The 10378-nt window shown below is 43.7% G+C and overlaps 1 protein-coding gene across 1 annotated transcript in view; it reads right to left on the bottom strand.

The window, feature by feature from the left end:
- Positions 1 to 1016: 1016 nt before the first annotated feature.
- Positions 1017 to 10378, bottom strand: part of grk3 (G protein-coupled receptor kinase 3) — a 90623-nt gene continuing 81261 nt past the window's right edge. Inside the window, exons 18-21 of the mRNA XM_080046786.1 lie at positions 9904 to 10066; positions 7077 to 7213; positions 4128 to 4241; positions 1017 to 3269 (exon numbers count right to left, since the gene is read on the bottom strand). Coding sequence (XP_079902912.1) covers positions 3108 to 3269; positions 4128 to 4241; positions 7077 to 7213; positions 9904 to 10066 — 576 coding nt within the window. The 3' untranslated portion in view covers positions 1017 to 3107. The remainder of the gene's footprint in view (positions 3270 to 4127; positions 4242 to 7076; positions 7214 to 9903; positions 10067 to 10378) is intronic.

Below are 10378 nucleotides of genomic sequence, written 5' to 3'. Positions count from 1 at the left end.
GACAGACAGACAGACAGACACACACACACGATTATGATTTGTGAGCGATCAGAACAATAATAATGAAGTTTTGGCCCTTTTAAGAATGAAGAGATTTTTCTTGACACCAGTGCGACTGAGAAAACTCAGCGCTAAGAATGATTGACAGCTTTCAGGTTCCTATACAAACACACCAACCTCCCTGTGAGAGACCATTCATTCAACAACTATGCATAACGGAATAAAACATTTTTTAATAAGACTCATAGCACTCATTGACTTTTATCCTTCCTATTGCAGTGGGCCAGAGATAAACGCTATTTCCATTCTGATGTATGTCTGGCATTTATCAGAACCGACAATACAAAAGCTTTGAACCATTTTCTCAGACATGGATTTAGCCTAGTGCTTGACTAAATGGGATTTCGAATGGAGATTGCCCATTGAAAGTACAATTTAGTCCTGTAGGCTTCGATATAACAACATTCTGAGTGCAAAACGTAATTACTTTTACTTTGAAATTTTGAGTTTTATATAAAAAAAATAATTAATGGTATTATGCATTGTTGTTAAATGACCATCTCTTTCACTACCTTCAAAAAAAAAAAAATTAATTTTTCTTCATATACTTTTTCCCCATTTAAGCCAGAAAACAGATTCACAGACAGTCAGACGGGGAGATATTTCATCCCCGATTAAGAGGTTAACACATTTGGACTAAAACACTGAGAGAGATGCACAGAGAGAGAGAGGGAGAGGGAGAGAGAGAGAGAGAGAGAGAGAGAGAGGGAGAGAGAGAGGGAGGGAGGGAGGGAGAGAGAGAGAGACAGAGAGAGAGAGAGGGGTAGAGAGAGAGAGAGAGAGAGAGAGAGAGAGAGAGAGAGAGAGAGAGAGAGAGAGAGAGAGAGAGAGAGAGAGAGAGAGACAGAGAGGGAGAGAGATAGAGAGAGGGGTAGAGAGAGAGAGAGAGAAGGAGAGAGAGGGAGAGAGGGAGAGAGAGAGAGGGGTAGAGAGAGAGACAGAGAGAGGGAGGGAGAGAGAGAGAGAGAGAGAGAGCGACAGAGAGAGAGAGAGAGAGACGGAGCGAGAGAGAGAAATTCATATTTCATATTTACACTCTTAGCCTCACCCACACAACCACAAAAGCCCCAGAAATCTCATGTTTATATGTAAGTGTAGCCTTCTTCATAAATCATACACAATAGTTACTGTACACCGTTTCTGTTGTCCTTGGGGGTTTTTTAAATACCAGCCTTCATGGCAACCAACCGGCAATCTGTCTGTTTTCGTCAGCCAATGGGTGGGTGGCAAGCAAGCTCAGTCGCTATGGTAACTTGCTGCTGTACAATAGCCAATCAGGAGAGAGGAAAGAGTCATGTGTCTTCTTGTTGTTGTCTTTGTTGTACTTCCTTGTTTTGTTTTTTTCTGCATTGGAATTGGAATGATCAACCGTTTTCACCATCAAACGAACGAACGCCCTTACACACTTAACCCCCCACACAAAGAAAAGTACACGATTGTCTCTCTGTCTGTCTTTATGGGTGTGTGTGTGTGTGTGTGTGTGTGTGTGTGTGTGTGTGTGTGTGTGTGTGTGTGTGTGTGTGTGTGTGTGTGTGTGTGTGTGTGTGTGTGGAGGGTTGGCCACCAAGCAAGTCCGCCTGATGGTGACTCAAGTAAATGTATTGGCACTTCACGCACTTCAGTAACGAGGGAGGAATGGAGATGGAGAGAGACAGAGAGAGAGAGAGACAGAAAAAAAAGAGAGAGACAGACATAGAGAGACAGAGAGAGAGAGAGAGAGACAGAGAGAGAGAGAGAGAGAGAGAGAGACAGAGAGAGAGAGAGACATAGAGAGTGTGTAAGGTACAAGTCGAGGGTCCATTTTCCTTTTGCTTCTTGCAGACATGAATCCCCGCTGAAGCCTGGGCTCCTTTGCATTAAGAAGAGTGTTAGGGCCACAGGAGAGAAAGAGGGTTCTGTTTTCCCCCATTATGCACTTTTTATGAAAATGTTGAAATTTCTCATTCTGCTTAGAGGACGTCTGCTTTCAGTCAGAATGAGGTTGGAGCCCATTGTCTGTCTGTCTGTCTGTCTATCTGTCTGTCTGCCTGTCTGTCTGTCTGTCTCTGTCTGTCTGTCTGTCTGTGTCCGTCCGTCCGTCTCTCTCTCTCTGTCTGTCCGTCTGTCTGCCTGTCCGCCTGCCTGCCTGCCTGCCTGCCTGCCTGCCTGCCTGCCTGCCTGTAGTTAAATGTCAAAATTCCATTTAGGCTTTGCTTTTGTGCCATCATTTTAACAGAACTTACACCTCTGATGTCTTCCCTCCCATGGCTCTTATAACTCTTCCATAGCTGCATTGCCACAAAGCGAAACCCTAGCGCTGAACAGTATCCGATGCAAGAGTTCAAATCGGACGTCCAAAGAGCTTCCCTAAGGTGTCTTATCCTTTGGCATAAGAGAGTCCATCAGGCTTACTTTGTGTCCTGAGTCAAACAGGGGAGTTGTTGGGAGTTGGTGTAGGGTTTTTTTTTGGGGGGGTGGGAATACAAGCAGAGAAAAAGATTGTAAAGACTGTTTGGTTTGGTTGGACGATCAGGATAGTAGGAGAGACGTCCATGTTTGTCTCCATGAATTCATGCAGAAGCTTTTTCCTCTTGACATGCTGAATGCTGAATGCTGAATCCTCCATAGTTTCACTGCTGCTTCCTTCTGTCTGTCTCCTGGTCAACTGGCGGCCGGTCCCATTCAAAACTATATGATTGGTCGTCATTTCGAGTGTGTGTGTGTGTGTGTGTGTGTGTGTGTGTGTGTGTAAATGTATCTGTGTGTGTGTGTGTGTGTGTTTGTAAATGTGTGTGTGTGTATCTATCTGTTTATGTGTGTGTGTGCGTTTGTAAATGTATCTTTCTGTGTGTGTGTCTAAGAGGCTTATGGGTGTGGTCCGAGAGATAGGATGCTGTGTGTGTGTGTGTGTGTATCAAGGTGTGTATGTATCAATGAGTGTGTGTGTGTGTACATCTATGTATATCTATGTGCGTGTGTGTGTGTGTGGAAATCTATGTATCTGTGTGTGTGTGTATATATCTGCTTGTGTGTGTATATATTTATGTATGTGTGTGTGTGTGTGTGGTTCACAGGCCGTTGCTGTTGCGGTGTGTGAGTGGCGGTTTGGAGAGCTCCACCACCCCGGCCCGGCCCTTCCCGATGACCTTAGGGGCTCGACGCAGCAGCTTCTGGGCCTCAGAGAACGCCTCCAACAACTCCTTCTTCCACTGGACAAACTCTGGGTCACTCTGGAAAGAGGGAGGGGGAGAGATAGACAGAGACAGATGGACAGAGAGAGAGAGAGAGAGAGAGAGAGAGAGAGAGAGACAGAGAGAGACAGACAGACACACAGGCAGACAGAGAGAGAGAGAGAGAGAGAGAGAGAGAGAGAGAGAGAGAGACAGACAGACACACAGGCAGATAGACAGACAGAGAGAGAGAGAGAGAGAGACAGGCAGAGACATAGAGAGACAGACAGACAGACAGACAGACAGACAGAGAGAGAGAGAGAGACAGACAGACACACAGGCAGACAGACAGACAGAGAGAGAGAGACAGGCAGAGACATAGAGAGACAGACAGACACACAGGCAGATAGAGAGAGAGAGAGAGAGAGAGACAGACAGACACACAGGCAGATAGACAGACAGACAGAGAGAGAGAGAGAGAGACAGGCAGAGATATAGAGAGACAGACAGATGGACAGACAGACAGACAGACACACAGGCAGACAGGCAGACAGACAGACAGAGAGAGAGAGAGAGAGGCAGAGACATAGAGAGACAGACAGATGGACAGACAGACAGACAGACAGACAGAGAGAGAGAGACACAGTCAGAGACACAACCTTGTCTGTTTGCGTCTGTATAGTTCTCCTATACAACCATCTTTAACGGACATTATCTAAATTTTTTTTAATTTATTTTTAATATTCTGAACGAAAAATCTACAACTTCTAAAGCACTTTCATCAACTAAACTTTCCATAATCATTCTCAGCACTATTCTGAAGGTTATTACAGAAGGATTTGTTCATATGTTGTTCACTGTCTGAGTTATGAGACATTTTCTTCTTAAAAACATGCAGAAAATGACATTCCCTCCTACCTCACACTGCAGCACAAACTGCTTCCCTCCCTTGATGCGCAGCAGGATGCACTTCTTGTCTTTGACCTGCGTCTCTTCAACCGACACAATCTGCTCCATCGTCAGGAGGTTTTGCTGTGGACAGAACGGACCAATCAGAGGACAGATAAAACATGTTGTGGAGAAAACCGACCAATCAGAAGAGAGATAGCACAGACAGTGAAACATGGAGAACGCTGCTAGTTTTTATTTTAGTTTACTCTTTTATTTTCTTTCTTTTTTTTTTCTTTCTAGATCTCAGGGAAAGCAGAGAAGTTTAAACAGATATGTCAGCCTTTCCTGGACTATATAACAGCACTGAAGGGACCTACATGACACCTCGTTGACTTTTTAGTCAATCAGAGGACAGATAAAACTTGCTGTGGAGAGAACGGACCAATAAGAGGACAGATAGATACAGACAGCGTTTACCAAACTATTTAAAAAAATAAAAATAAATTTAAATATATTTTTTTTATGTTTTGTGTTTCTTCGCATTGAGGCAAGATTCTCTCCTCTGCACTGTTTTGCAAAAGGCTGGGCTCCAACTCAAACAAACACAGACAGACAGACAGACACACAGACAGACAGACAGACACACAGACAGACAGACATAGAGACAGACAGACAGACATAGAGACAGACAGACAGACAGACAGACAGACACACACACAGACAGACAGACAGACAGGCATAGAGACAGAGACACAGACAGACAGACAGACATAGAGACAGACAGACAGACAGACAGACATAGAGACAGACAGACAGACAAAGCGGGGCAGAGGAGAACTACAAGTGCTACGTTAAAGTTTTGTTTTTATAGTCCCCGAACCGTAACTGTCTAAAAACCAGCAAAAGTATCCATGTTCTGGGGCGCTCCGGTGGCGTAGTGGATAGAGTGCGTACCATATTGGCTCAGGCCCGTGGACCTTTAATGCAGGTCATCCCTCCCTCCCTCTCTCTCTCTCTCTCTCTGTGTCTCCCCATTTCAACTCTATACTGTCTAATAAGGCCAAACGCCCCAAAAATAATAATAAAAAAAAAAAAAATATCCATGTTGTGCAAGTTGTAATGACTGAGAGCCGACACTAGAACAGCCCTGGACCTAGAAGCTGCTTCATGTTGTTTGAAGGAGGGTATGGGTGGATCTGACTGGGTTTAACCCGGAGTCCATTGTACAACTTCTCCTGGGCAGAAATAGACTCATACACTCTGCAAAATGAAGCGCGGGGGTTTGGATTGAGCAACGGACCTCATGATCAGATAGATTATACGCCGTTCCTTTTATTTGGTGATTTTTACGGGACATCAGGCCGCCGTGATTAATGTTAAACACACGTCCTTCAACTGCTAACATGGTCGCATGTTTAGAACGTAGGCTATGGAACGTCAAACGCCCCCCTGTTCCGCAACAACAAGCTGGAGCATTTAAACAGAGAGGCGGAACTGATTGTGTCGGGAATCTTACTACCCCCCGAGGTAGTAAAATTCCCGGAACAATCTCTCGCACCTTTCTTCCCTCGTTCTGCAACTGTCGCATTTAAACAGCAGGGCGGAGGGCCGAAAGGCCGGCATATTCCCGGCTTTCACTGGCTGTGTAAAAGGGGCTATTGATTCTGGAGGATTGTTGTTGTCAAAATCACTCAAATCAATGAATCAGTGATTTTAACAACAAGCATTCTCCAGAATCACTGACTCCACCTTTAAAGGAGGATATACATACTGAAGCAACACTAATATACGGTGTGTGTAGCAGGGAGTTTGGCCTACGATTCTATGGCTGGGAGAGAACGTGCCCAGGCTTGGGTAAGGCAAGGCAAGTTTATTTCTATAGCACAATTCAGACACAAGGCCATTCAAAGTGCTTTACAGGGGCAAGAGATACATCAAGATAAGACATTAGAAAAGCTTATGTAAAATATGAACAGAAATAGAAGATTTAAATGCGAATGAATAGAAATAAATCATTTAAATTAAATTAAAATTACAGGTTAAAAGGGTAGGTTCCAGCAGCTGGGTCTTTTGGGTCCGATCTAACCCCTAACCTGAATGCCTCTCGGGGGGGGGACTGACTGTGATACAAGGTGGAACTTTTTCTGGAGAACGCTTGTTGACAAAACCAGTGAATGAATATCTCATGATCCACTACCTGATTTTAGACAACAAGAAAAGTGATTTAGACAACAAGCATTCTCCAGAATCACTGACTACACCTTTAAAATGGGGATATATTAATACTTGAAGCAAAACTACTATACAGTGTGTGTGTGTGTGTGTGTGTGTGTGTGTGTGTGTGTGTGTGCGTGTGTGTGTGTGTGTGTGTGTGTGTGTGTGTGTGTGTGTGCGTAGCAGGGGGGTTTATAAAGAGCTAGATTCACTACACATGTCTATGGGAGGCAGCAGGGACCTGGTTTTAACACTCACCCCGTGTCTCTGCATTTTAAAATGTCTGAGCCAGTTCTCCTTCAGTGTGAAGACAGGACGGACAGACAGACAGACAGACAGACAACGTTCATACACAGACACTGTGTCTCTCAGGGACACACGGACAGAGTGACACACACAGTAGACACACATAACATGAAGTTGATGTAGCGGTGTGCAATATACAATGCTGCTTGGTGATGGTGGTGTGAATGTTTGAATGTTAGTGTGTGTGTGTGTGTGTGTGTGACTGTGTGTTTGACTCTGTGTGTGTGTGTGTGTGTGTGTGACTTTGTGTGTGTGTGTGTGTGTGTGTGTGTGACTGTGTGTGTGACTGTATGTGTGTGTGTGTGTGTGTGTGTGTGTGTGTGTGTGTGTGCGTGTGTGTGTGTTTGACTGTGTGAGTGTGTGTGTGTGTGTGTGTGTGACTGTGTGCGTGACTGTGTGTGTGTGTGTTTGACTTTGTGTGTGTGTGTGTTTGACTTTGTGTGTGTGTGTTCGTACCCGTGACTCCCCCTCCCCCCTCCACTCCACTCTGTTGGGGAAGAGGTAGAAGTATCTCCGCTGCCACTGGGTGAGGAAAGGGTTCCCCAGCTTCAGCATGTAGCCGTGCATTATACAGTCCTTCCCCAGCGCGTAGTCTGTACACACAAGGACAAAACACATGGTTAAAATAAGATCTGTTACTTAGTTACTTTCAAAAAAACATCTTAAAATGTACCTAATTTTAAAAGCTTACGATAATGTGTTAAACTGAATGTACAGTATCTCACAAAAGTGAGTACACCCCTAACATTTCTTCAAATATTTCATTATATCTTTCCATACGACAACACTGAATAAATGACACTTTGATACAATGTCAAGTAGTCAGTGTACAGCTTGTATAACAGTGTAAATTTACTGTTCCCTCAAAATAACTCGACACACAGCCATTAATGTCTAAACTGTTGGCAACAAAAGTGAGTACACCCCTAAGAAAAAATTTCCAAATTGGGCCCAAAGTGTCAATATTTTGTTTTGCCAACATTATTTTCTAGCACTGCCTTAACCCTCTTGGGCATGTAGTTCACTAGAGCTTCACAGGTTGCAACTGGAACCCTCTTCTACCCATTCATGACGACATCAAGGAGCTGGTGGATATTAGAGTCCTTGCGCTCCTCCACCTTCTGTTTGAGGATGCCCCAAAGATGCTCAATAGGGTTTAAGACTGGAGACATGCTTGGCCAGTCCATAACCTTTACCCTCAGTTTCTTTAGCAAGCCAGTGGTCGTTCGGAGGGGTGTTTGGGGTCGTTATCATGTTGCAGTACTGCCCTGCGGCCCAGTTTATGAAGGGAGGGGATCATGCTCTGCTTCAGTATGTCACAGTACATGTTAGAATTCAATGAACTGTAGATCCCCAGTGCTGGCAGCACTCATGCAGCCCCAGACCATGACACTCCAACCACCATGCTTGACTCTAGGCAAGACACACTTGTCTTTGTACTCCTCACCTGGTTGCCGCTCCACACTCTTAACACCATCTGAACCAAATAAATGTATTTTGGTCTCATCAGACCACAGGACATGGTTGCAGTAATCCATGTCCGTAGTCTGTTTGTCTTCAGCAAACTTTTTGTGGGGTTTCTTTTGCATCATCTTTAGAATAGGCTTCCTTCTGGGATGACAGCCATGCAGACCAGTATGATGTTCTAATGATGCAGAGTGCGGCGTATGGTCTGAGCACTGACATGTTGACCCCCCACCCCTTCAAGCCCTTCAGCAATGCTGGCAGCACTCATACGTCTATTTTCCAAAGCCAACCTCTGTGTACGACGCTGACCACGTGCACTCAACCTTCGTAAACTGGGCCGCAGGGTGGTATTGCAACATGATAACGACCCCAAACACACCTCCAAGACGACCAGTGGCTTGCTAAAAAAGCTGAGGGTAAAGGTTATGGCCTGGCCAAGCATGTCTCCAGACCTAAACCCTATTGAGCATCTTTGGGGCATCCTCAAACAGAAGGTGGAGGAGCGCAAGGTCTTTAATATCCACCAGCTCTGTGATGCTGTCATAAATGGGTGGAAGAGGGTTCCAGTTGCAACCTGTGAAGCTCTAGTGAACTACATGCCCAAGAGGGTTAAGGCAGTGCTGGAAAATAATGGTGGCCACACAAAATATTTACACTTTGGGCCCAATTTGTACATTTTTTCTAAGGGGTGTACTCACTTTTGTTGCCAGCAGTTTAGACATTAATGGCTGTGTGTCGAGTTATTTTGAGGGGACAGTACATTTACACTGTTATACAAGCTGTACACTGACTACTTTACATTGTATCAAAGTGTCATTTCTTCAGTGTTGTCCCATGGAAAGATATAAAGAAAAATGTGAAGAAATGTGAGGGGTGTACTCACTTTTGTGAGATACTGTATATTATATTGTCTTTTTGCTTGTTAGTTACATCTTTACATTGCTTTTTCACATGTACTTAGATGTATTTTCATTTTTGTAACATGACTTTGTAGTTTTAGCTCTTTCATTTTATTTTTGTTTGTCTTTTTTTTTTTTTTTTTTTTTTTTTACTTCATTTCTTTATTGTATTTTAATGTCAGGTGGACATCCTTCATAAGCCCTTCGGGTTTTTTTTTGTCCCACCTGTGCATTTATGTATGGCTATGCGCATCTTCTTGCCATTTTTTAATCTTGTTTATTTGCACAAATAAAACTAAACTAAACTAAACTAAACTAATCTGTCACTTTATTTTGAAAGGATTAATGGATACAGCTACGTTCGTAAAGTTATACAATTATGATTTTGACAAAGGCAAATCGAAATTTTCAAATATCTAGGGAGATCTCGTAAAGGTACGTTTTTAGGGGTGTAAAAAAATAAACGTATTGTTATTTGTCCCGAACTGCATCGTACCACAATAAGTAATTATGGAGTAAGTAGCGTCAAGGAGAGGTAAATATGCCAAATGAAAATGTGTCCTAATGGCCTAGCTGTTTATTCTTGTGAACAAAGAAATCTCATATCACATTTTTTGAAATTTTACCTAGTTAAATAGAGTATATTGATTGATTGGCAGACAGACGTACCCTCTTCATGGCCCACAGATAGATAGATAGATAGATAGATAGATAGATAGATAGATAGATAGATAGATAGATAGATAGATAGATAGATAGATAGATAGATAGATAGATAGATAGATAGATAGATAGATAGATAGATAGATAGATAGACAGACAGACAGACAGACAGACAGACAGACAGACAGACAGACAGACAGACAGACAGACAGACAGACAGACAGACAGATAGACAGACAGACAGACAGACATACCCTCCTCGTGGCCCAGCTGTTTATTCTTGGCTCTCTTCCTGGCTTCGTTCTTGTCTGTGTCTGAGTTGACGGCTTCATAGACCGTCTCTGCCACTTCCTGCTGCCAGCGCTCTGAGATCACCAGAGGAAAGTTCTTATACAGCTCCTGGTCACTGTCCAGCAACTACACAGGGAGAGAGAGAGACAGGTAGGCAGACAGACAGACAGACAGGCAGGCAGGCAGACAGACAGACAGACAGACAGACAGAGAGAGAGAGAGAGAGAGAGAGAGAGAGAGAGAGAGAGAGAGAGAGAGAGAGAGACAGGAAGGCAGACAGACATACAGAAAGAAAGACAGGTAGAGAGACAGACAGACAGACATACATACAGACAGACAGACAGACGAACAGACAGGTAGAGAGAGAGACAGACAGACAGACAGACAGACAGAAAACGGAGAGAAACAAGGACATAGATTAGTTAATGAAATCTGGTA

Source organism: Ammodytes marinus, assembly GCF_949987685.1.
Source record: "Ammodytes marinus genome assembly, chromosome: 18".
NCBI lineage: Eukaryota > Metazoa > Chordata > Actinopteri > Uranoscopiformes > Ammodytidae > Ammodytes > Ammodytes marinus.
The sequence above is the reverse complement of the archived record's forward strand: the minus strand, read 5'-3'. Positions and strand labels throughout refer to the sequence as shown.